The sequence below is a fragment of the Pelodiscus sinensis genome, chromosome 6, assembly GCF_052426305.1.
Source record: "Pelodiscus sinensis isolate ZL-2025 chromosome 6, ASM5242630v1, whole genome shotgun sequence".
Classification (NCBI taxonomy): Eukaryota; Metazoa; Chordata; order Testudines; family Trionychidae; genus Pelodiscus; species Pelodiscus sinensis.
Window position 1 is genome coordinate 104,004,154 of NC_143057.1, and position 27,685 is coordinate 104,031,838.

The following is a 27,685-nucleotide window of genomic DNA, read 5'->3' on the forward strand; positions in this document are numbered from 1 at the left end:
TGTTGATAATGCGTTGGAGGGGTTTAAGTTGAGGACTATTCATTGTTACTAAAGTTTTTGTATTTGCTTGGTAAGGCATAGGTATAAGTGAAGCCCGTAGCTCAATGAGCCCACAAGCCTCAAGGCCTTTAAGACAATAGCTGCCTTAACTAAACTAATCAAGGCATGAGGCCTAAAATGCCTTCACATAAGCAGCTAACCAGGATCATAAGAAATCACAAAATAGAATACTGTAGTAAACTAGCATGAGTGAACTGATATCATGTAACCACAAGATAATATCTATCAGCTTTAGACCTATTAAATTAGGAACATCAGCAACAACATCTAGCCACAAGAATACCATGGTAATTAATCGATGTGTAAGATAATAAGCTATGTAAGAAGGGAAGCCTCTCTGGATTGGAGTGTTAGTGACTTTGGTAATTGGGCTAATAAGTATATTACAAGGACAGAACACCTTTCCTAAATGTAATTCTCTCCTTTGTGCACATTGGGTTCTTCATAATAACTTCAATATTTCTGGGAGCAGAACTATCCCAAATCACAGCATGTGAACTGGGAATTAACACCTAATCAATAGATCAGGCAGCACACAAGATACATTGATTTCTAAGTTCAGAAATTGTGACAATAGGGAAACAGCATCAAAATGGCAGCAAGGCGGGAATCAGAACAGGATTGGTTGAAAAGGTCATGGGTATTCCCTTTAAATAGAATTAGTATTTCATAGCTTAATATGGATGTATGTCAATGTGCTAAAACAAAGAGTGTGAGATTGCAGTGGAAGAGGCTGTAAACCAGTGGCCTATCACTTTAAGAATGAAAGGTGTTGTTATTTTAATAGTGTATCTTGTCTAACTGGGAGCAAATAGTACAACTGTGTGATGCTGAGCCTGAATATGGGTGCCTGGCATCAGCCCTACTAGAAAATGGATTCATCAAGAAGAGGAGGTAAAACAAGTTGTTGATGTGTCTGAGGAGCCATATCCTCAGTGTAAATCAATGTTGCTCTGATAAAGTCAATGGAACTTTGCCAATATGCACAAGTCATGGTTGTGGCCCAATGCTTGCAGAAATGGGTCATTAGTTTTTGGAGAATTAGATTCCCCTTCCCCCCTCACACACACCCTTTTATTTTTATACTGAAAATTAGTCATTACTTGGAAAAAAATCCTTACAATGCTTGAAGATTCAAACAAATCATAGCCCAAATTATGGCTGACCCTGTGTAAGGGTATGAGAGGGGGGCAGACTCCGTCATCAGTCCTCCTCAGTGTGCCTGCTGAAGGGGCTGCAGGGTGCTGGGTGAGAGAGCTTCGTAACAGCAATGGTTGCATTAGTAACCACAGATGGGGTTTTCAGCTAGATCGCAAATATCAAAGTCTAGAAAACTGCAGTCTGTTCAAAGACAATTGGTAAATAGAAGAAAAGATTAAATGTGGGGAATGAATTATTCACTGCAAATTATGCACCCAGATATTGCCATGTCTTCTTTCAATGAATATTCAATGTACTCATTATTTATTTTAATTTTAGAATTTTAATTTTTAGAATAAAAAAGTACTTAATTGGGGAAGGAGCTGAAGTCACATGAATGGCTGGATATAATTCCAAGGGGTTATAATCCCAATAAGCAAGAAAGATGGTACAACTATATGATGCTGAACCTGAATGCAGGGGCCTTACACCAGCTCTGCTAGAAAATGGATTCATCAAGGTGAAAGGTAAATAAATTCCTGAGGTGTCTACTAGGTTGAACATGGACACAACAAAGCATTAAGTGCCAGCATAAGAAACAAGGTAAGTTAATGCTTAACTACTGAATTCAGGAGCAAAAGAATTATAAAGTAAATACCTTAGTATCCATCTACTAATTTAACCTAACAAAGGACATCTTTGCAAGTGGCATAAATATATCCAATATTAAGAATCTCTTTTAAATCTACTAAGTGAATTTATAGACCAATAAAGTACAAGCTATTAAGTCTGCAATATGCTAGTGATATCATTATTATTGTTTTGGTCTACTACAGATATTAAGTTTATGGTATAGCTATGTTAAATCCAAGTTTGCTTGCTAGAGGCAGTGCAAACATAGTTAGGTTGTTTTATCTGTGACATTTCTCAGAGAGTAGTATGTCAACATTCATTGTGCAACTATGTTATTTACTGTGCAAATTTGCAGCAGTGAGTTTTCCTGTAAACTTGCAACATTTTTCTTGGCTGACACCCTGCACAAAGTGTTTCTGCTGGGAAAAGAGTAGCAGCTACATTCTTCCATTTACATGAGAGACAGAGGGATGTTTGCACTCACAGATCAGAAAGACGGTACATCAAAAGGTGCCCCGCAGAGTGTGCAAAAATTCAGAGACATTGCTTACTGGTCATTGCATACTCTCAACATATTGCTCATCTTTTCAAAAAATAAGAAGATATATGAATAACAAGAACCCTGTATTGATGTATGCAACAGTTGCCAACACCGGCTCTGCCTTTCTGCTAATTACATCTCTAAGCATACCTTTTTGAGTAAAGCATTTAAAAACATTAAAATGGCTGCTGTGTGTATCATTGTACTTTCCAGAGCTGGATTTAGATACCTCTACTATTTTAGAATCATTGTCATAACCACTTCTCTACATGCTAATGCTCAGATGTATTTTCTTAGTTTACATATGGAATGCCACTAAGAGCATGTCTAGACTACAACATTTAGTCAATTTTATTTAATTCGACATTGAGCATTCAATTTAGCAAGAGCAATTTTCCATGTTGCCTTTTAGGTGGCTGCTGTCGATGGAGCACACCTTCACTTCCGGGGTTGCTTCGACTCAAGGAGCTATCCCATAGTCCCTTCAACAGATTAGAATTCTGGGCTAGGATCCCAATGCCTCATGGGATGAAAACATTGTTATGGGTGGTAATGGGTGCCAGTAATCAGACTCCCATGTCTGTGTCTCAGAACCAGCCTTGTCTTATGGTATGCTTTTCTAAGCTCCTTTATTTTCACATGGCATTGCTCTATATCCCTTGTGCATTCCTTATCCATCATGCGCTATGTGATTTTGGCATAGATATCAGTGTTTTGTTTGCTGGTTCAGAGCTCTGCCAACATATTCTCTCTCCTCTACCCCCTAGTAATCAGATCCACTAAATACTCCATGCTGGAAGTGTTTGTGACCCTGGGCATGCATGCTCGGCTGTGCTGGTAAGTGCTCCATGCATGCTGCTTCAACCGGAAATGAACATTCAAAAGTTCTTGGGACTTTTCCTGCTCATCTGGTTGAAAAGCTTTGGCGTTCAAAGTGCTCAGCGGAGCATTCACAGTGGAGCTCTCTGGATCACCACCTGGAGGTCAGTAACTCCAACTTCCAATACACAGAGTTTACCATGCCCTTAAATAGGGACATGAATGCTTTACGCCACTAGTTCAGGTGGAGTACAGGGGTCAATTTTAAAATCTCTTTGTCTACATTGTCCAGTCGACGTACTCATTAAAAATTGGACCTAAGACTGAATAATTGATCTAAGCTCATAGTGTAGACTAGCCCCCATGCTAGAATATTTTTGTAAGGAACATCTTTAATGCCAACATCACAGATGAATTGCTGTGTAACCTGGTGAAGAAGAAAGCAGAAACAAATCCTGGCTATTAGCCAGAATGGGTAGGAATGGTATCCCTAGCCTCTGTTTGTCTGGAAATGAATGATAGGAAAGGGATCATTTGATGATTACCTGTTGTGTTCACTCCCTCTAGTGCATCTGGCTTTGGCCACCATCAGCAGACAAGGGCTAGGTGGACCTTTGGTCTGATCCAGTATGGCCATACTTATGTACTTATTAAGTACAGTAGTTACGTGTGTAGTTATTCAAGATCATAGTACTAGAGATGCTTGAAAGAGCTCTAATATAACCTACCTACAACAGCATACTATTAAACTGTTACTTTGTCACAGAAGTTGGCCACATAGCCAGCAGAGGAATGAACTTGGTGGCCTCTCTGGATTCCTTACAGTCCTACAATTCTATGGTAGCCATGGTAAATGATCACTCTACTTACAGGCTTCTGGCCTCTTGCTAAAATTAATTCTGTACATTTAGTTATAACTGGTTTTCTTAAACAATGAACAGACCAAAAATATTTTACAGCAAACATCATCAGTGCTGAAATGTGTCAATCATTCTGTCTGCTGCTCTCAAGGTAGAATTCAGCCATATGATTTTACAGAAGCTAAATAATAAATGGGGGGTGGAGAGAGAAATCACTAAGGAACACACACACACACACACACACACACACACACACACACACACACACACACACACACACACAGAAATCTGAGTCCTAAATGAGCTAAAACATCTCAAGAATTCTGTCAAAATAAAATCCAATATACCTCACTCCCCAAGGGGCCAGAATTCATCCTTTCTGTTATTAAGCCAAATCTATCTCATCTCTGGTAGTACACAGAGGAAAAAATCAATAACATTTTATTTTACTGATCAATAACCATGTGCAGTATTTACTCCATAATTAATTGCATGAGAGGAACATCAAATTGCATGGCAAAGTAAATGCACAATCTGAGAGAGGTGAAGCTGATATGTAGTGTTATGAATAGCAAGATGTAACAACTTTAGAGCACTGTGTGACCAAGTCGGTGAGGGAAAATTATGTTGTATTTGATTTCCATCCTGACTGAATTAATTTAATGTAGATTGGGTGCTGTGGCAAGAACAAAAAGGGAAGCAAAACAATGGCTACTAGCTAAGAACACCCAGTCTCACACTTGAAAAAGATCTGCTTCAGGTACCTTACATCCTGTGTCAGAGGAAGATGCATGCAAGTCTGCGTTGCCCAGCTGGGAACATGGAACTCAAAAGAATACCAAATAGTAAAAAAAAAAAAAAACACCCTACAGACAGTTTGGTGATGCACTGTCTAGTCTGTCTGGCCCAACAAAGACCATCAGCTAGTCAGTTGACACATTGGCTATGTCTAGACTACAAGCCTCTTTCGAAAGAGAGCATCTAGACTACAAGCAGATTTTTCGAAAAAGTGAGTCGCTTTTTTGAAAGAGAGTCTAGACGCTCTCTTTTGAAAAAGCACAGTTTGCATTGAATAGCATGTTTTTTTGAAAAAATACTTTTGAAAAAAGGCATTATTCTGAGGTTTACTGCGCTCAAAAAAACTGCCACGTTCTTTCGATTTACTTTTCAAAGAATGCAGCTGCAGTATAGATGCAGGTGAACTTTTTCCAAAAAAGGCTGTTTTTTTAAAAAAACCCTGAGGTCTAGACACACCAATTGAGATAAGGCAGGGGATACACCTTATGACTCAGCAAGACATATAGGGGCATGTCTATGGACAGAAAACTTCCAGACCATGTTCTAGGCATCCTGTGTATGAGAGAAGGAAGTAGAAGCCATGTGGCAAAAGAAATATAAAAGACAGCTGCATTTTCCCCATCTTATTTTTATTCCTGCTGCTCATCTCTGGAGAGTAACCTTTCTACAACAGTGAGGAGTCTTGTGGCACCTTAAATATTAACATGTTCGTTTTTAAGGTGCCACAGAATTTCTCATCATTTTTGCAGATGCAAACCAGCACAGCACCCTCTGATACTTTCCACAAATGAAGTCTGACCAAAGTACTGAATGACACATTCAAGCTATGGATGTGCCCCAAAAGACACTAACCAATTCACCAGTAGTGCAAGGAACCTGATGGACTTTGAAGTTTATGGATATGACTGTTTGACCATTTAACATCTCTCCTCTTGTTCTCTTTTCTTTACAATAAAACTTTTGTTTTAGACAATAAAGGATTAGCTGGTAGCATAGTATTTTGGGTAAGATCTAAACCTGCGTGACTGGTAATGTGGCTGTATCTGTAAAAACAACAAGGAGTCCTGTCGCACCTTAAAGACTAACAGATTTTATTTGGGTAAAACCACTTTGTCAGATGCCTGGACTCCATGCATCTGACAATGTTGGGTTTTTATCCACGAAAGCTTATGCCCAAATAAATCTGTTAATCTTTAAGGTGCCACGGGACTCCTTGCATTTATTTTTGTTTTGTTTTTTTAAATAACTTCTTACTTACTGAGCCTCGGTGCTGGCAGCCAGACAACTGGATTTCAATAAAAGAAGCTGTGGGGATTGCTTTTCCTCCCTTTTTGATAACCAGTGTGGGAGATCAGAAGCACAGTTTGTGACTGGTTGGGAAGATTCAATTTAGCTTTACCCACCAGTGTTGGGGAATATCCAACATACCCTTTTGCAGCCTGCCCTAATGTTGGCATTTCCAGTATAGTCTGCCCCATGCACCTCTGGTCACATCAAGGACAAAGAGTGTTGTTGCCCTGATTATGTGAATCAAGGACAGTGGAATAGTGGAACTTTTTTATGACAGAGGGATTCGCCATAAACTAAGTAGCACTCGCTAGACAACGGGCATGGGTTCCAAACCCAGTCAAGCTGAGAGAGGCTGGGGACAGGTATTTGAACCAGGTGGTGGGGCCCTGTCTGAGGGCCTGTGACGGGGTGGGCCCCGCCTACCCCACTGAAGCAGGCCCACCCCGCACTGATCCCGCAATCGCGCTCTCACTTCTGGGGATGGCGCGGCGGGAACTGACAACTTGCAGGCGGTGAAGCGCCGCCGTGCACCAGCCGGGCAACGGGACAGCTGGCGTTGCTAGGCAACGCGCCCCGCGCGAGTGGGGAGACATGGCGGCCGGAAGTGACGGCGAGGGGCGGGGAGGGGTGACGTCAGACGCCCGGGGAAGGGGATCCAGGCGGTATAAACCCCCCCCCCCCCCCCGGGGAGTACTCGGGGGCGGCGGTTGGGGAGAAAGGAGCGAGGAGCACGGAACGAGGGATATAGGGGGCATTGAAGCAGGTAGGGTGGAAGTAGCCCAGGGCAGGGCACGGAGCCGGCGCACCGGTGGTTAAGGGGATAAACCCCTCCGGTGGGAGAGGTCCGAGAGACTCTGTCCTTAGGGCCCTGGGCTGGGGTCTGGGAGTGAGGGTGGGCCCAGACCCCCCACCCCGCGCACCCTAGGTGCAACGAAACAGAAAAAACTGCTAGTAGCTATAGTCACGCAACTCGGGAAGACTACAAAAGGGAGGGGGAGCAACGGGGCCTCCACAGGGCCTAAAAACACCAATTGCATCCCCTCCTTTCTCTACTGTGAAATATCAGAGCTAATTTGGATTCCATTAGGAGTCTAGTTGCAAGCTGCTGAGCTGACTTCACTGTGAGCCAATGATGCACTAGCACTGAGGCTCCTCTATGCACTGAACTTGCTGAAGAGCTGAACTCACTGGCTGTGTCTAGACTGGCAAGTTTTTCCGGAAAATTAGCAGCTTTTCCAGAAAAACTTGCCAGCTGTCTACACTGGCCACTTGAATTTCCGGAAAAGCACTGACGATCTCATGTAAAATCATCAGTGCTTTTCCGGAAAAACTATACTGCTCCCGTTTGGGCAAAAGTCTTTTTCCAAAAGACTTTTGCCCAAAAGGGCCAGTGTAGACAGCATAGTACTGTTTTCCGCAAAAAAGCCCCGATCGCAAAAATGCCGATCGGGGCTTTTTTGTGGAAAAGCGTGTCTAGATTGGCCACAGATGCTTTTCCGCAAAAATTGCTTTTGCAAAAAAGCATCCTGGCAATCTAGATGCGCTTTTCCAAAAATGCTTTTAACTGAAAACTTTTCCGTTAAAAGCATTTTCGGAAATTCATGCCAGTCTAGACGTAGCCACTGTGTGCTGAGGGGAGCCTCATGCTGTTTTGCTGAAGAGCTGAAATCTACTATGAGCTGAAATCACTGTGTGCTGTGGGGAGCCTGACGTTATACTGCTGAGCTACTAGCAGAGCAGTTCGTGGGATGGCTAGCAGAGCAGTTTGCGGGAAAGACTGGCAGGTGCATGCGACCAGCGGAGCGGTTGGCGGGGACGACCAGCGGGCAGCCAGTAGGAGTGGCAGCAGGCAGCCAGTGAAGCAGCTGCAAGAACAACCAGCTGGCAGCCAGTGGCGTGGACCAAGATGGCTGGCAGAGCAGGACAGTATGTGGGACAGCTGGAGCGGCTCGTGGGACAGCAGGTGGAATGTGGCAGAGTGACTTGCGTTAACAGTGGCAGTAGAACCCTATGGAGAGGCGGAGCCGTCGGCAGACCATGTAAGGTATATCAATCCCCGCCCCCTCCATTCCATCTAGGTTGGGATAGGAAAACCCTGCCAGTGAACTTTTGAACCCTGGGGCGGCACTGACCTAGGGCAGAGACTTTTGGGGTGTCGGACTTTGGGTGATTTTTTGGGTTGCTGGACTCAAGAGACTCTCTGGGTATTGGACTTTTGGGGACTTTGGGTGATTCTTGGCTGGGGGGTGGGTCTTTGTTCATGTTTGGTCTATGAATCCGAGTTGTGGTGTTTTCCCAATTTAATGCTGATGTCGGTTACCTCATGTTATTAAAGATTTGCCTCTATACCGAAGCTCTGTGCTTGCGAGAGGGGAAGAATTACCTCTTTGAGGCGCCCAGGGGTGTGTGTAAGATTTCCCAGGTCACTGGATGGGGGCTCGAGGCAGTGTTGTATTATGTTGTTGGGAGGAGACCTCTAGATACTGAACCTGGCCCTTGCAGCTATTAACTCAGCCTGGCAGAAGGGTTACACTATATGTAAGAAAATGCACATGCCCAAACCAATGCCTGATAATTCTCTCTAGTAAAAAAAAAATCTTTCTTTTGTGGCTGTCATAATTCATTGTAGGATTGGGAAACAGAGCATGACTTGATGATAGTCTGTTCTTTTCATTCCCTCTGGGGCACCTGCCATTCCATTGGCCACTGTCGGAAGATAGAATATTGGGCTAGACGAACCTTTGGTCTGAACCAGTTAGCCATTCTTATCTAGATTATTCACCCATCTAGATACTGCATAATCCACAGTAGTAAACAGTGGGAGTCTCCCCTCCAATTGTGTTTGACCATCTGTATCGCTGCCCTGAAGTCACACCGTGGGCCAAGCCAAATTTCTGGCCATTCCAGAAAGCAGCCAATTGCGCCAATCCAGTCTCATCATCCCAGATGGCAAACAGGTGGGTATAAATTGAGGTTTCTATCCGCAGTTGCTGCTGCTGCTCTGTGAGGACATAGCTATTGGCCACTGTTCAGCCAAGGTTGGTACTGGACTGGTTGCACTGGATTGACAGCTCTGGACATGAATGCATGACAAGCTGCTGGGAAAGGATATCAGTCATGACAAGTCAACAGAAACTGCAGAAAGTAGGTGTTTTCTTCTAGATCTTCTTGTGAGAAGTGTGTGTTGTTTATTGGAACTATTGTCAACGTTATGTGCAGCAGGCTGTTTTCATTTTTTCGTAGTCCTCCATAATGGGATCTTGCCAAAGTTCTGGAGGAGCTACATGAGCCAACACTTAGAAATTAGATATGAATGTGTGATTATGGCAACTACTAATGATATGGGTAGCTCTACTCAGTTCTGAATCAATGGGATGAGTACGCCAGCATCTGCCTCAAACTGTTGTATAATAACAAATAGGAAATAAAACCAGAACTGAGAATAGGTTTCACTCCCCAGAAGGTTCCTGCCAGATTCTGCTGGATGGTGGCCAGCAGAGACGCATTGTGGGGGGATAAATGAACTGTCCAATCCCCAGTAAAAAAGAAAACAATCTCAAATAAATGCAACCTTTTTGTTATTGCTGTTAAAAGTATGTAGTAAATTTGGATAAACTTCCCACCTCCTTACTTGCTTCTTAACTTGGATTCTTTATTATGGTCTCAGCTGGTCTAGCAACTTTTAAACAGAAGGTGATGTATTAACATGATATGGGTTCCAGCTTTACCCTGGGGTTTCAATCAGGAGGAACAGAATTCAGTAAATTCTGAGCAACTTTGAGCTGGAGAGGTGCAAAGAGTGTGAAATTTGATAAGACCATGTGACCAGATTCCAACATAGAAATCCCTGAATTGACATTGCTCTAAACAGAATATCATCAAAGACAGGGAACTCCTGGGGTCAGGTAGAAGGAACCAACATGGAAATAAGAAACCAGACTATGTATCTGGTTGGGGTGAGAAGGCAGAAGGGATGGGAGGCAGAGAAGATGGAGTACGGGGGTGAAAAGGCAGGAGGAATAAGGAAGTAGACTAGTACCCACAGAATGCACAGATGAGGCCTGATAAGAATTCAAACTTAAAGGGATTCACCAGAGTGAACTGTATGAAATTTACCAGCTGCAATATTTTGTGTCTTCTCACTATTGGGCAGAAGTTTTAGTAAATGTGGAAATTTCTGTGAGCTGGTATGTAATTATAAATCACCGTGAGTGGGTTTCTTTGAACTGTTCCTTAAGCAAGGATTTTCAGGCTTTCTTAAGATACCATGCTATTTTCTATGGACATTTTCCTCTTTTTTTAGGCATAGATCACAGGGTCTCTATTGTCTGTGTATATTTATCAGGAATTTTGCACTGAATATGGTTTTCTTTTTGCCTTCAGCAGTGTAAGGAGTTCAGAGCAGTAAAGTCTTTGTCAATTCACATTTCATGCTAGCTGCTCAGAGGAAAAGAGTAGCAACTGCTAATCTGTAACCTAGAAATAATGCTCTGTGCCTTGAGGGGCAGATATATACCCTCCGAAAATATTAGAGCAGAGAAAATTTTCAGGGCAAATAATCTATTGGATTCACTGCTCCTGGTTTTGGGGCTTTTTCTCCTCTTTGAGACCCGGTTAATTTTCTCAAATTCAAGTTATGTTGATTGGTTTTCAAAGAACATTTGTGTTGCATGTTCCTTATTCAAACTATTTGCATCAAGCTTCCAGTGCAAATACTCATGTTTAGAAATTCAAAATGAATCCCTATTAATATGGTATTGCTTAAAATTCACAGTGTCCATGAACAATCCTGTACATAGGGGCTGCGTCTACACTGGCATGATTCTGCGCAAATACTTTTAACGGAAAAAAATTTCCGTTAAAAGTATTTGCGCAAGAGAGCGTCTACACTGGCATGTGCTTTTGTGCAAAAGATATGCTTTTGCACAAAAGCATCTATGCCAATGTAGACGCTCTCTTGTGCAAGAAAGCACCAATGGCCATTTTAGCCATCGGGCTTTCTTGCGCAAGAAATTAATATTGCCTGTCTACACTGGCCTCTTGCACAAGAATACTTGTGCAAGAGGGCTTATCCCTGAGCGGGAGCATCAGAGTGTTTGCGCAAGAAGCACTAATTTCGTACATTAGAACATCAGTGTTCTTGCGCAAATACTCGCGGCCAGTGTAGACAGGTGGCAAGATTTTGCGCAAAAGCAATTGCTTTTGCGCAAAATCTTGCCAATGTAGACACAGCCTAGGAGAAAGGGTGGGAGAGACAGCTTGAGTTATAAGGCATTCATTGGGAGTCAGGAATGTAATGTATGGATAAATTGTATTATACACTTCAGCCACAGGACTCATAGAATCATAGGATATGAGAACTGGAGGGGACCTTGAGAGATCACCAAGTGTACTCCCCTGCCTTCATGGCAGGACGAAGCAACATCTAACTCATGCCTGATAGATGCTTAACTAACCTGCTCTTAAATATCTTCAGTGATGGAGATTCCACAATCCCCCCAGGCAATTTATTCCAGTGTTTAACCACCCTGACAGTTAGGAAGTTTTTTCTAATGCCCAACCTAAACCTCCCTTGCTGCAGTTTAAGCCCATTGCCTATCCTCGGAGGTCAAGCACAATCATTTTTCTCCCTCCTCCTTGTAACACCATTTTAGACTCTAAAATTTTATCTCTTTGATCTTCCCTGAGGGGTACAGTGGTGGCCACTCTGCCTACACAGCAGGGGCTCCCCAGGAAAGTTTATTAATGTGTCAGAAGATGGAGCAGGAATTCTTGCTGCACTTCTCTACAAAGCTCTCAGAGTGATACTCTTTCATCCTTCTCAGAAGGCTTCTGGGGTGCCCTGCCTTTTTCTGTCCTCCCCAGTAGGACACCTTTTCATGCCAAGCCAGCAGTAAGTGACTAGGCATCATTGCAGCACAAAGCATTGCAGCATAAGGTCAGGTCTGGGCCCATTCCATCAGCATCTGCTCCCTATCATGCTCTGTGATTCGGAGAAGACTGATAGGCTACGTCTACACTGGCATGAATTTCTGAAAATGCTTTTAACGGAAAAGTTTTCCATTAAAAGCATTTTCAGAAAAGTGCTTCTAGATTGGCAGGATGCTTTGGCGCAGAAGCACTTTTTGCGGAAAAGCGTCCGTGGTCAATCTAGACGCGGTGAAAAAGGCGATTGGGGCTTTTTTGCGGAAAACAGTACTATGCTGTCTACACTGGCCCTTTTGCGCAAAAGTCTTTCGGAAAAAGACTTTTGCCCAAACGGGAGCAGCATAGTTTTTCCAGAAAAGCACTGATGATGTTACATGAGATCGTCAGTGCTTTTCCAGAAATTCAAGCAGCCAGTGTAGACAGCTGGCAAGTTTTTCCGCAAAAGCAGATGATTTTGCGGAAAAACTTGCCAGTCTAGACACAGCCATAGTGTGCATGGCAACCTGAATGAAATAGGGGAAACACCATAACTGACAGCACTGAGGCATCCTATCCCCAACTAATCATGACTCCAGGTTTGCTGCCACCTTTGCAAAGGGCTCGAAGGGGTTATCCCAGGCTATAAACACACCTGGTCATCCTCCCCTCCACCCAAGCTATTGTGGGAAAGGAGAGCTGCAGGCATGCTGGGGTGTGGTGAACACACCCTGACCACATGAGCCCTTACAAATGCATTTGGTCCTACGCTCTTTTGCAGGGCCCTTTTGCAAATGCAGACACCTAGGTATCCAGGAGGGCCGAACATTACAAACACTCTGTCACACATTTTCAGTGGGAAAGCAAAAGAGCAAGAACCCCAACCTGTTGCTTACCATGCCTGCCATCACACCAAGCCCAGTTGCCCTGTGCTGTGTCTAGACACTTAAAATAATAACTTTGGCTTTGTACATAACACATATCTTTCCTGCAGCATAGTGCTTCATTCACTGAAAAAGAGTTAACCTTCTGTTTCACAATGCATCTCCTCTGAAGCCTACCCCGATTCTTCTTCCGCCCCCCCTCAAAAAACCCCTGCTCCAACAGTGTCTCTGTTACCCACACCCCCAAATCCTCCAGCACTTTGGCTACCACAGATCAGAAGAAGAAAAAACATTCACAGGATGACATTTTTAATGAGCAAATGCAATCAGCCCACACTGACAGAGCCCAACTGAATGCATGGAGGAGAACCATGTTACAGATCATACTGAACAGGAGAAGAGGAGAGCATGCAGGGAAGATGAGTGTAAGATGCAGGATGAGATTTTGAGACTTGAGTGAGCAAACCGAGCTCTCGCGTTAAAAGTATTTGCGCAAAATCTTGCCAATGTAGACATAGCCCCAGTGACGTCTCCTGGAACAGAAGGTTGTCATTCCTACAGTTTTGATTGCTCCACAGGGGGATTACAATAAGCCATTTACCCTCACATCCCCCATCCCCCACCCCCCAATCAGAGCTCATGTCCTGAATTCCTTTTCTGTCTCTGTTCCCCGTGTTTCTTAAATAAAAATGCATGATTTCAAAACAATGGGATCTTTATTATCTGTGCTAACTATGTGGTGGTTTGGGGGTGGGTGGTCTATAGGCCATTACATATAATTCAGGGGACACTACATTAAGAGCAACATACATAAGTGTGACATCACAGTCACAAAATAATGACACTTGTTTTCAAAGCCTCTCTGATTCACAGTGCCCCTCAGTGTGCTCTCCTTATTGCCCTGGTGTCTGGCTACTGATACATAGTGCTCATATATAGATTATAATCTGCCTCCCTCCCAACCCTGGCAGAAGCTTTTCCCCCCTTACTGTCACGCATATTATGGAGCACACAGCAAGCAGGCAAAACAATGGAAATGTTGTTTTCACTGAGGTCTAACCTAGATAATAAACTCTGAAATTATCCCTTTTAAATGGCCAAAGGCACAGTCCATCATCATTCTGAACTTGTGCAGCCTGTAGTTGGACTGCTCCTTACTGTGGTCCTGGCTGCCTGAGTACGGCTTCATGAGCCACAGAAGCAAGGGGTAGGCTGGGTCTCCAAGCATAACTATTGACATTTCAACATCTTCCAATGGTTATTTTCCAGTCTGGGAAGAAATAAAGCAGCCTTCTGAAGAGACCAGAGATCCTAAATTGCTCATGTCATGCTCCTTTCTTGACCATCCCACATTGATGTTGGTGAACTGGCCTTTGTGATCCACCAGCATCTGCAATACCATTGAGAAGTACCCCATGCAGCTTATGTACTCTTTGGCAAGGTGGTCCGGTGCCAAGATAGGGATATGCATTCCTATCTATCCTCCCACCACATTTAAGGGACCCCATTATGGCAAAGCCATTGACTATATCCTGCATGTAGCTGCCTATATTTGAAAGTTTAGCTCTCAGTGAAAGTTAGGGTGATGTGAAATACGGTTATATTTGTATGACACATAATTGTGCATAAGAAGCTACAGGATATTAATTCTTTTCATTATTTTAAGCTGTCTTCATTATTAGTGCACATTGCTTTGATTTATAAATGCTTCAGGCTCAGTGATAGGTACAGTGCTGTGCATTCAGTGGGCTTAATTGAATAAGGCAAAATGGGAACAAAATTACTTCATTAAAAGGAAATAATCTCATCTCTTATTGCATTAATGGGCCATTTTTTCCCCTGGTTTCAACACAGGGAACCTAGCTGGTCTAATCAGTGTATGTGTGCATTTGTGTGCTTTGTTTTCAAATGAATTTACATGGTTTAGACATTTAAATCAATCGCCCCTTATAAATAGCACTGCGGTATTTGCTGATTTAGACTATGAGTCTACAAATTGTTCCATGTACCTGCAGGAAATAAGATGAAGGGTCAAGGCCAATTTTGGAAACATTTTAACCCAAAGGAAGTGGAATGCAAACTTGCCCATTCCAAGTCAGAGCCATAGAGCTACAGAGTCAATGTTCAACTTGATTCAAATCCTACTGAAGTGAATTGAAAGACCAAAGGTGCCTGAATTAGTGGTGGGTGGGAGGTGGTGCTGCAGAATCCCCAGCTTGAAGTGGTTTCCATTATATGCAGGGTTCCAGTTTGGTATAACAGCTGTCAACATCCCCATGACACAAATTGTCATAGCACGCCTGGGAAAGACCCTCACGGATTTCAGTGGGCTTTGTGTAACACATTAAACAGAATAAGGTTTTATGTACATAGAAAGGAAAAAATAAACTCAAAGCCGCTTTTCAGCATAAAAGATCATATAACCTACAAGTGACATTTTGACATCCCCTGGCAGGAAGCAAAATGAATCATGAAACATCTTATTTGCTCTGTACATCACAGGGCCTTATGCTGACTAGGGTGACCGTCTTCCCGCGGCACTTGAGGAGACCAGCCTCACATTCAGTCATAGTCCTACTGGCGGCTTTCCCATTCACTTCAACGCAGATGCTTATTCCTCCCTCGTCGCATTGCCCAGCTTCTCGGCACACACACATGTTGGTTTGAGCTTAAAAAAACCACACACAGCAGTATTAGTATCTAATCCACTGAAGGAAAAACAGGTTCCTAACCAGCTATCAGAAACTGTCCCAGTAACTGAGCTCTTGGTCAGATGTTAATCAATATTACAGTTCAGTAGAAAAACTACAAGGACATTCAGGCTGGTGTGCTGTTGCAACAAGAGTCATAAGCCGTGTTTCCTGTAAACTGTGCACTTGTGCAGCCACTCGGGAGAGATTTTAATGCCACCCAGCTGAATAGCAGATCACCCACAGCTACGTTTTGTTTCTGCTGGTGATGCACATTCACACATGCCTACGTGCACATAAAATTTATTTTGCACATGGATGGAAAAATACACACGTGGATGGAAAAGATGAGAGAGGATATTGGTTATAAGTGTGTACTGGGACTGCTGCTAGTCGGAGCGGTTTTTTAAGTGCTTGCTGAGGATGACCCATTTAAAATTACTGCTTGAAAAAATACTAGCATGATTTATTAGTTGTTAAGTGGACCAGAAACTTTAAAAAAAACACATAAGATGAGAGGTTCCTGTTCCAGAGAGTAATAAGCCAAGACCCTGATCCTGCAGACTCTACATATGTGTTTATTTTTACTAACATAAATAATCTCACTAGTTCTGCTCACATACGTAAAAGTATGCACATGCATAAGCATTCACAGGATCAGGGCCTAAATAGCAACATGCAAACAATAAGGGGTATGAGATTTATTTTCCATTCCTATTTCCATTCATGTTTGTGTATTTAGGTATAAATGTACAGTTAGCTGGCCTTATTTAATGCTGAGCTATTTTGAATGTCTATTTGTTTAATTTTTGCCCAATTTCTTCACTTTCTATTTTAACCCTTTACCCATTTTATATTTTATATAGTTGTTTATTTTCAAAGCAATATTTGCTAAGGATCATTGCTTGAATCCACTAGACAAGAGATAAAAATGTTTTTGATAGAGTTTTATTGTAAGATATGTAACAATAATTAGTATGTATGTGGGGGTTTCAAATCATTTTATAAATGCTACTTTTGTTCAGCCTAGATGTAGCAGAATTTACAAAGAAGATTCAATGATAAGAATCATTAGGAGCTTGGAAGAACTTCTATTTCAGGATAAATTGAAAAGATTGCAAATATGTACTTTAGAAAAGAGAGAGAAATGAGTGTATAATGTACAAGTCCATGTGACGATATGGAGCACAGCACTTCTATTCACTTCTGTTTGCTTTTGCTCATAATGAAGGACCAAGGAGACTTTCAATGAAATTGAAAGACAGCAAGGAAGTACTTTTTCCACACAATGTGTAATTAGCCACTGAATTTTTATTGCTCCAAGATAACATTAGAGCAAACACTCCAAGGGATTCAGAAAAGGATTGGACATGGGTGTGAATAGTAACATCCAGAGTTAAGATGAGCAAGGATTTAGAAACAGACACCTGGGTAAAATTGTGGTCCCTCTGAAGTTAGTGGGAATTTTACCATTGATTTCATGGGGTCAGGATTTTACCCCATAGGCTCTAGAAGGGATATGAAATATCCTGCTTTGACCTCTAATTCATGGGATTTTGCAAGAAACTGTCCCTATGGACAGGTCATTCCACAATTATTTCCTACAGGCTTTTTTTTTCAGCACAGAAGCTTCTGGTTGGTATTAGAGACCAGACATTGGACTAGATGGGACTACGTTCTGCTTCAGGAGGGCAAGTCTGATGTTCCTAAAACTTCTGAAAGGTAGGAATTATTATATGTTTTATAAATGAGTTAATGGAAGCACATCAAGCCAAGAGCAGAGTCATGGCCAGTGTACAAGTGGCTATAGGTTTTCTTTTATTCACAAGCAGCTTTTCTTAGTCCATCCCCATTAATTGTGAGGACTCACCATTACATGTTTCCCACAAATGACATGAGCCACAAGGTTTTGCAGCTGCAGCAGGCATTTTGCAGTTTTCCTCACTGGTCAAAGAGTATTCTCTGCCCATACACTCAAGAGCATACATCTTACACACTGTTAAGGCTGTGTTTCTCTTGTTTCTCTCATCTGTGGCACACACATCCAGGGATGGTCTGAAAAGAAAAGCGGAAATCAGGTTTTTTCATATGCCTTACCTTGATACCCTTTAAACGGAAAAAACAAACCATTGTGTCATATTATGATCTTGTGTACATTGGTGTATCCACAGCAACTTCAGTGAAGTTACTTGTGGCTTACATCCAGGTAAGTGAGATCAGAATTAGGCTTTCTTCGGGTATATCTACACTTGCACCCTCTTTCAAGAGAGGATGCAAATGTAGACATTCGAAATTGCAAATGAAGCCAGATTTAAATATCTCGTGCTTCATTTGCATATTTGCATTCTGGCACTATATTGAAATAGAGCTATTTTGAAATAACAGACGCTGTTAAGACATGGTTATTTCGAGAGAAAACCCTTCTCTTAAAATAACTGGTAAACCTCATTGTATGAGGAATAAGGGTTATTTTGAGAGAAGGGTTTTCTCTCAAAATAACTGTGTCTTAACAGTGTCTTATTTTGAAATAGCGCTATTTCAAACTAGCACCATAACGTAAATATGCAAATGAAGCATGGGATATTTAAATCTGGCTTCATTTGCAATTTCGAATGTCTACATTTGCATCCCTCTTTCGAAAGAGGGTGCAAGTGTAGACATACCCTTTGTGTCTTCAGCATAAGTATGCTTTGCGTAACTGAGACCTTTATCTGCCCTTTGAAGTCCCTGTGAATTTTGATTTGACTTCAGTGGGAGCATGTTTTAACCTTTGGGCCCAGATCCAGCAAGGCACCCAGATTTAGGTGTCTAAATATTGGTTTTTAGGTATCACTGAGATCCACAAATTGGCTGCTTCACTGCTGCCTCTCCTTCTTGACAGCTATTAAGAAGCACAAGCAACAGGATGAAAGATAATATGGAGCATAATATATTGCCATTATATAAATTATTGATACTCCCTAGAACACACTGAGCAGTGCTTTCCAAATGGACTGGAGAGTTTGGAGGTGTTCAGAGAAGGGTGACAAGTATGTGAGGGTATGTCTACACTACCACCCTAGTTCGAACTAGGGTGGTTAATGTAGTCAATCGAAGTTGCAAATGAAGCCCGGGATTTAAATATCCCGGGTTTCATTTACATTTTGCCGGGCGCCACCATTTTTAAATCCCCGGTAGTTCGGACTCCGTGCCCATGGCTACACGCAGCACGGAGTAGGTAGTTCAAATTAGAAAGCCTAATTCGAACTACCTACTCCGTGCCGCATGTAGCCGCGGGCACAGAGTCCAAACTACCGGGGATTTAAAAATGGTGGCGCCCGGCAAGATGTAAATGAAGCCCGGGATATTTAAATCCCGGGCTTCATTTGCAACTTCTATTGACTACATTAACCATCCTAGTCCGAACTAGGGTAGTAGTATAGACATACTAGGAATAAGGAAAAAGCTCTCAGGGAAGAGTGACTGAAAATATTGTGATCACTGTAGAAATTAGATGAATAAGAGGCTATATGACAAAGCCTATTAAATAAAGAATGATTTAGGGAAGTTAGATCAGTAATTTCTATTATTGCTGTCATCTAGCTCTAGGAAAAGGGGGCATGCAAGGAAACTGAAAGGTGAGAAAATCAAAACTTATAAAAGGAAATAATATCATAGAAATATAGCACTAGAAAGAACCTCAATAGGTCATAGTCCAGTCCCCTGCACTGAAGCAGGAATATGTATTTTTTTCAACTGTTCCTGATGGATGTCCGTCTAATCTGTTCTTAAAAACCTCCAATGATGGTGATCCTGCAATTTACTTAGGTAAGTTGTTCCAGGGCATAACTACCCTGACAATAAGTTTTTTCCTAATGTCTAACCTGGGTATCACTTGGTGGAATTTAAGACCATTTCTTCAAGTCCTGCGTTCAGTATATAAAAAGTACAATTTACTATTCTTTTTATAACAAACTGTTAAAAAAGTGTTGTTATGTCCCCCTTTGCAATTCTCTTCACGTTCTCCTTCACAATTCCAAGTCAAACAAACCAATTTTTTTCAGTCTTTCCTCATAGGTAATGTTTTCTAGACCTTAAATCATTTTTGTTGCTCTTCTCTGGTCTTTCTTCAATTGGTTGACATCTTTCCTGATGTATAATGCCCAGAACTGAATACAAGACTCCAGTTAAGCCTTATCAGTGCTGACTAGAATGGAAGAATTGCTTCACATGTCTTGCTTCCAATATTGCTAATCCCATAATAGTGTTCACTTTTCTGCAGTAGTATTACATTGCTAACTCAAACTGACTTTGTGATCTACTATAACCCTCAGATTCTTTTCTGCAGGAATCTTTGCTAAGCAGTTATTCCCCATTTTGTACTTATATAAATGATTGCTCCTTCCTACCAGTTGTACTTTGCATTTGTATTGACTGAATTTCATCTTAATTATTTCAGGACATTTCTCCAGTTTGTCAAGATCATTTTGAATTCTGTCCTCCAAAGCACTTGCTAACCTTGGTATTAGCCACAAACTTTAGAAGTGTGCCATTTTCCAAATAATTTATTAGGAGTCACATTGAATAGAACTGGACCCTGGACAGATCCCTGTGATATACCATTCCTGCTTGACTGTAAACCACTGATAACTAGTCTGAGTACAATTTTCCAGCCAGGTGTCCATCTTTATAATAGGTTTGTTTTGGCAATATTCCCCTAATTCTCTTATGAAAAGGTCATGTGAGACTGTATCAAAATTCTTAATAAGATTGAGATATTTAACATCTACCACTTCCCTCCTCCCCATCTACCAGGCTTGGTAACTTGTCAAAAAAAGAATATTAGGTTACTTTGACACTATTTGTTTTTGACAAATCCATATTGATTTTTACAAATCAATTTATTATCTTCTAGGTATCAACTTGATTGTTTGATTATTTGCTACATTATCTTTCCATGTATCTAAGTTAAATTCACTGGTCTGTAATTCTCTGGATTGTCCTTATTCCCCTTTTTCTAGACATATACTATATTTTCCAGTGGAAGGGCCAGTTCAGCCCTGTCTCTGTTCAAACCCACAAATGCCTCAGAGAGCTTGTACTTGTGAAATACCCCATTTAGCTTAGTTATAAAATTAGTTTTCACTACCCTTATCTACTATATATTTGAGAAAGTCTGTCTGACTGTCTGTTTGTTCAAGAATTCCTCATAAATATTAAGACCTAGGACCACCAAATTTGGTATGCAGCTTCCTCCTACCATAGCTTAGCAAGTTATGGTTTGATTGTGCCAGGAAAATGGAATGTGCCTGGAATGGGATTGCTTCTCATAAAAAACATGCAGAAAAGAGACAGAATTGCAGGCAGGTGAAGAGTTGGCTGGGGGCACCCCTTCTCCCATCTAGGACTGACTCAACTCCATACTTCCCACCCCAAGACGCCCTTTAGGGACATTGTTCCCCTTTGTCAGGGAATGAGGGGTAAGTGCACAATTTCCTGCATTCTTCTCTCTGCCTGAGGAGCATAGAGGGCAGGCAAATCTGGAACTGCCCCAGCCAAGGGGGCATGCATCGCTCCCCTGGCAATGCCTGCTGGAGCTGCACCAGCCAAGCACCTGTGGGATGGAGGTAGCTGTTGGGCTCTGCTCAACTGAAGGGGGGAGGTCAATGCATATTTTTCTTCCTCTGCCCTAAAGTATATAGTGAATATCAGTCCAAAAGACGGGAACCCTCCTCTTTTACCCTGGCTGCTACCCACACTGGGGCATAGGGATGGGGTCCTAGGCTCAGCTTGGCAGGTTAAATCCAGTATTTGAGGGAGAAGGTGGGGAGAAGCTGAACTAGCACAGGCTATCATTGCCCACCCACCTGAAAGTCAGGGCCCACTCACATTTTGATTCCTAGCTATACCATGGAGATCTACTCTCTAGTAATTAATTAGATTTACAGTGACCAAAGTGGTGGCTCAGCTGCTGTTGTCCAGCATTCTTCTATATTTTTTTTCCTATCCCGTTCACCACAATTTCTCAGAGATAATTGGTAATGGCTCAGAGATTTCTTTTTACATTTTAATGTGACTGTGGAATTTAGTGGCATGTGATGTTAGAGACATTCGAATGGATAACAAGACTATCTAGAGTCTTAATAGTTAATGCAATAAAAAGAGCGTTTTGGAAGGATATTTTTAAACTTTCTGCTTCAGGATTGAAACCAATGTCTACCAATTGGGGATTAGGATAAAGCTCTCATGTGGGGCAGATTATCTCACATCTGCTCACTGTGGAATTTTGCACTTTCCTGCAACTAGGGCTGGCCACTGTCAAAGACAGTGCAGTGGACTACATGGACCATGGGTCTGACCCACTGGAGCCAATCCCTCTGTGTAGTGAGCCAGAGTGGGAGGAACCCCTCCATGACCCTTAGTGGGTAGAGTCCTACCCCACCTCACCATCCTGCCAGAAGTCAGGAGACAGAACAGGAAGTACAAAAGGCTTCAGGAGCTACTTGGAACCCAGCTGCCAGCCAGATGCCTCCCTGAGATCCAGAGATAGGAGGTTGCCTCAGACCTCAAGGAAGTTGAGGACTGGCCTCGACTGCCAGAACCATTACAGACCCAGACCCAGAAGAACTGCCAGCTCCATTCCTTATAACCTGGAGGACTGCTACTAGACCAGGTGTGCCCAGAGGAGGAATTAGGAAGTAGCCCAGAAGTAGCTGACTCTGATGTGGCTGGAGGAGTGCCAGTGAGTGAGTCAGCATTTTGTGGTCAGCAACTCCACTGACCCAGCCAGTATTCCAGCTCTAGGTTGGCAATCAGTGGAGTGGGTGAGCCTGCCTCCCCCCTGCTACACTAATCCATGGGTGGTAATCTCCTCCCCACTGTTTCAGAGCTAGGAGATGCAACTGCTTTGCAACCGCACCCTGAATTAGGGCCTGGGCTCACTGATTATGTTTGTGGAGTGGCCCTTGGTCAAGGATTATATTTGTGACACCTGTCACCTTACTGATGCCCTATGCTCAGCACCCAAGTGTTTAGCGAGGCAGAGTGGCCAGCCACAGACCTGGAGATGGTGGAGCCAAACCCCAATTGGACTTCACTGTGTAATCTGTTGTTGTTCCCAGCATAATCAATATAGGCTTTGGCTAGTGTTCCCTCTAATTTGTGCGGCAGCACAGCTTGACAGGTGATTAATCAGCCCTGCCCAGTCAGAGGCTCAGGGCTCCATGACTGACTGGACAGAGATGATTAATCACCTGTGAAGCTGTGCTGCTGCGCAGCTCAGAGGGAACACTGGTCTTGGCAGTCAGTTGTATTGGAGCCTCTTATGCACAGTTCTGGATTTGGACCATGGCTTATTATTCTTCTATTGCCTGCTTTTTTGGCCTTTGACACTTTACTCAAAGTGGCAGAAAAGTAGATAAACAATTATTTTGCAATCAGTTCGCTATTTAAAAAAAAAATCCCAATATTTAGCAGAGAGCATAAAACAATCATTAAAGAAGACTAGATGGAATAGGCACCTACTCAGTTGAGATGAAGTTTGCTGCCATTTAGGGAATAAGAATGTAATTTAAACTTGTTCTCTTAGGTCTTATCTTTCCTATGACAGTAAATTGACCTAAATGACATTTACTCCAGCAACATAAATGACGTCACTGGAGTTGATGTAGCTTAGATCAAATTCCCCCAGCATCGTCATTTCCCTACGTTGACAGGAAATGTTCTCCCTTTGACTTCCTTTAGTCTTCTTGGTGAGATGGCGTATCGGGGTTGACTAGAGAGTTCTCTGCTGGTGATTTAATGGGTCTTTACTAAACCTGCTAAATAGACAACCCCTGCATTGATTGCAACAGCGTTGTTCTCCCTAGTGGTGAAGTCAAGCCCTTATTCTGAGCCTGGTACTACCTTAGTTTGTTGTGGAGACAACTCAGCCTCCACTCAGCCCACTTGAGGAAGTGTGGAAGTGATGACAGATTACATATTGTCTGTCTTAGGGTATTTCTACACTACCCTCCTAGTTCGAACTAGGAGGGTAATGTAGGCATACCGCACTTGCAAATGAAGCCCGGGATTTGAATTTCCCGGGCTTCATTTGCATAAGCAGGGAGCCGCAATTTTTAAAACCCCGCTGGTTCGAACCCCGTGCAGCGCGGCTACACGGAGCTCGAACTAGGTAGTTCGGACTAGGCTTCCTATTCCGAACTACCGGTACACCTAGTTCGAGCCCCGTGTAGCCGCGCTGCACGGGGTTCGAACCAGCGGGGTTTTAAAAATGGCGGCTCCCCGCTTATGCAAATGAAACCCGGAAAATTCAAATCCCGGGCTTCATTTGCAAGTGCGGAATGCCTACATTACCCTGCTAGTTCGAACTAGCGGGGTAGTGTAGACATACCCTCAGGTATTAAGAAAGCCCTCAGCACCATAATATCTGAGCACATCCTACCTGTAATGTATTTATCCTCAAAACTCCTCCAGCAGGTAGGCAAGTGTAATTATTCTCCCTTTAAAAACGAGGAATGGGGAACAGAGATTCTGGGAATTTTAAAGGTATTTAAGCATCTCAAGATACAGTTGGGTGCCTAATGAGATTTTCAAAAGCAAGGTGCCTATCTGTGTGTTTAGGTGCCTAAATATCTTTAAAAATCCACCTGAAGTGATTTCCTGAGGGTCACACTGAATGTTTGAATTTAAAGCTATTGCCCTAACCATATGATCATCCTTTCTCATAGCACAGGGATGCATCAGACCTACTAAAACTGAATGAGACCCATTCACTTCAATTAATGTTCAGACATTCAAAATGTGCTAGGGAGAGCTTGTGTTAGCCAAGTGGCACTTTCAAAAATGCCTGCAGATAGACCAGACTAACATGGCTTCATCTCTATCACTATTCTGCATACATAAGAGTGCAACTTCCATTGATAAGTCCCAATGAAAATCCCCTCTGCCACCCTGGCTCACAGTGAATAGAACTTTCTTCCCTGAGCTACTCCACCAAAGTCAGTAGATTAGGACTATTCATGTACTTACTAATCCCTCACCAACAAGGGGCCAGATTCTCCATAGAGTACTGTTCCCTCTGAACAAGGGCCTGATTCTGTATAGTACTTGCCATGAGCCACTCCCATTGAGATGGAAATGGCCAAATTTCAAGCACTCACACCCAAAATGTTCAGCTGTTATCAAAATCTGGCACCTACTGTGGGCACAGAACTCTTTTGACCATTCAGTCTTTACTGCCTATAGATCCCAGCCATTTTTCTGTTTTCACAAATTAAAAAAAAAAATTAGTGGTTGAACCACTTTTATTTCATGCACAATAAAGGCTAACCCAAACTGCAGCACCATTTGTCCCCTTTGTAAAGTGATCTGAAGACTCAAAGCACCATAGAAATGACAATAATAAACTCAAGCCAGACTGCACATTATGAGGTGCAAAAAGGTGACCTTGAGCACTCTACCAGTGTCACAAGATGGTTTCTTCAAATTGCTGTGTAAATAGGAGATCAGATTATAGCACTCTCATAACTCTCCAGTCTCTCGATAAACTGCCTGGTTTATTTCACATGCTTATTACTTGGATAAGTTACGTCCCTGGGGAACTCAGCTCTTACTCTCCCTGGATCTTCTAAATATCTAGAATAACATTTTCTATTTTCTCTCATTTCACAGATTAAGTAGAGCTGAAATTATCCTTTTAACTTCAGCCATTTACCTAAGTTCCATCACTGCTAATGCCCGCTGACAGGTAAGTGAAGAACAGGGGACAGATTGAGCAGTACTGTAAACAAATCACAGTGCCTTTCCCTGGTATAAGTGAAGCTGTCTAATTGGTCATGGACTGAACTCCTGAGAAATTTAATTTGTCTTGAATAAAGTGAGAAAGTTATCGTCAACATCAGGCTGAACTTACCCACACTCATAAGGCATTTTACATACACATTTTGACTGCTGCACTTTCTCCCATGGCTGACATTTAACTTCTGTCAATTCTGGTTTCACACTGGGTACTAAGGCGAAAGAACACAGACAAAACCATTATAAAGCAGAAAAAGAAAGGACTATTTAATGGCGACTGGAATTATCCCCATCGTTGCATTAAAAAGGCATTGGGTTATTACATTATGCTTTAAAATTACAGCCTGCTTGTTCATTAAATTATCTGTTGTGTAGATGGAATCAATAGAATTTAAAAATATAATCAACTCTGTAGCAAGTGCAACTGCTGAATACTGTTCTAGCTCTGGGCCCAGAGTTAGACGGGGGGGACGTGAGTACTAGATGTGATTGTGGGATAATGAGACCATAGCTTATCGTGCTGATCAATGTTGTTTCCTTTTCCTCCCCTGTCAGTTTGTTTGTATCAATCTTCTATCTCTTGTCTGCCTGCTCTTCTGGGTGGGGTCTGTCTTTTTGCCCTGTGTTTATACAGCACCTAGCACAATAGGCTCCTGCTGATAATACAAATAACAAAGAATAATAACAATTTGCAAGTGCTGTCTACAGTCTTAAATTCTACTCCCCATTCTACAGTAATGGTCTATTTCTGCTGTACTGATCAGCACTGAAAATAGTAATGTTAATAGCTACATTACTCTATCCATTAGGAAGCACTGCCTCTCCAATCACTACCAGGATTTCATCCAGACCAAATAACTACAATGGCTTACCTCTTCTTTTGCACTGAATATCCTTTATATCCGGAGACCACTTGAGGTTGGGCTCACAAAGAATGAGAGCTGCCCCTTCCAAATGCATGCCATCTTGACAGGACAGAGTTATCTTCTCTCCAATCTCATAAGAAGGTTTCCATGGCTCCCCTCTCATGCCCTCCATCAGGACAGGTAAGACACAAGCTGTTTCTAAGAAATGAAGACAGCAAAGGGAATGGTGACTTTGTAGTTTGATCAGAAAGTAGTCAAACATTTCTTGTCTTGCCTTAAATGCTTTGAGTCTATTGCCCATGTTAAGAACAAACTCAGCTATTATTGTTAGGAAGACCCTAATTGTATTAATACAGAATATTAAGCTATTTGCTAAACATTAAGGCTGTGTCTAGACTGCAGGGTTTTTCGAAAAAAGTAGCCTTTTTTCGAGAAAACTTCACCTGCGCCTAGACTACAGCCGTGTTCTTTCGAAATTAAATTGAAAGAACGTGGCTTTTCTTTCGACAGCGGTACTCCTCATTTCACAAGTGCTCTTTTGAAAAAAGTGCTCTTTTGAAAGTGCTCTTTCGAAAAAAGGCGCTATATAATGCAAACTGTGCTTTTTCGAAACAGAGCATCCAGACTGCCTGGGTGCTCTCTTTCGAAAAATGGCTTGCTTTTTCGAAAGTACTGGTTGTCTAGATGCTCTTTTTCAAAAGAGGCTTTTTCGAAAGATACTTTCGAAAAAGCCTCTTTCGAAAGAGGCTTGCAGTCTAGACGTAGCCTAACTGGGTTGTTTGAGGCTGTACCAGAAACAAAGACAATCCCACCCCCAGACCTTCCAAACTAGTGTGCACTGGGATTTCCTAGGATAAACTACACAGGTGTAAATCATGTTTCACTAAGGTATTCATCTCTCACTGATGCAGTTATACCAGTGTCTGACACTCCAGTATTGACAAGATTCAGTTAAGATACATTGGGTATGTCTACACTACCCTCTAGTTCGAACTAGGGTGGTAATGTAGGCATACCGCACTTGAAAATGAAGCCCGCGATTTGAATTTCGCGGGCTTCATTTGCATAAGCCGGCCCCCGCCATTTTTAAATGCCGGGTTGTTCGAACCCCGTGCCGCGCGGCTACACGCGGCACGCGCTAGATAGTTCGAACTAGCAAGCCATTCCGCACTATCTGTGGAACGAGGCGTACAGATAGTGCGGAATGGCTTGCTAGTTCAAACTATCTAGCCCGTGCCGCGTGTAGCCGCGCGGCACGGGGTTCGAACAACCCGGCATTTAAAAATGGCGCCGGCCGGCTTATGCAAATGAAGCCCGGGAAATTCAAATCCCGGGCTTCATTTGCAAGTGCGGTATGCCTACATTACCACCCTAGTTCGAACTAGGGTGGTAGTGTAGACATACCCATTGAGAGGCCCAGGAG

General features: G+C 42.5%; 1 protein-coding gene and 1 long non-coding RNA gene across 5 annotated transcripts in view; one reads left to right on the plus strand and one right to left on the minus strand.

The window, feature by feature from the left end:
- Positions 1 to 1,310: 1,310 nt before the first annotated feature.
- Positions 1,311 to 26,343, plus strand: LOC112544104 (uncharacterized). 2 transcript variants are annotated; one of them, XR_012904936.2, is made up of 4 exons: positions 1,311 to 3,357; positions 17,241 to 17,341; positions 25,271 to 25,346; positions 26,206 to 26,343. It is a non-coding gene; the product is annotated as an uncharacterized LOC112544104 (long non-coding RNA). The 2 variants fall into 2 exon arrangements; XR_003087430.3 differs by lacking the exon at positions 1,311 to 3,357 and adding an exon at positions 9,042 to 9,285.
- The window catches only part of C7 (complement C7), a 42,909-nt gene continuing 28,445 nt past the window's right edge, over positions 13,222 to 27,685 (minus strand). For 2 of the 3 annotated variants that reach the window (XM_006139492.5, XM_006139491.5), the window contains exons 15-18: positions 26,269 to 26,460; positions 25,512 to 25,608; positions 17,490 to 17,674; positions 13,222 to 15,597 (exon numbers count right to left, since the gene is read on the minus strand). In XM_006139492.5, the coding sequence (XP_006139554.3) occupies positions 15,410 to 15,597; positions 17,490 to 17,674; positions 25,512 to 25,608; positions 26,269 to 26,460 (662 nt within the window). In that variant the 3' untranslated portion in view covers positions 13,222 to 15,409. Of the gene's footprint in view, positions 15,598 to 17,489; positions 17,675 to 25,511; positions 25,609 to 25,697; positions 26,053 to 26,268; positions 26,461 to 27,685 lie in introns of those variants that run through there. The other variant, XM_089779409.1, reaches the window with a different exon arrangement.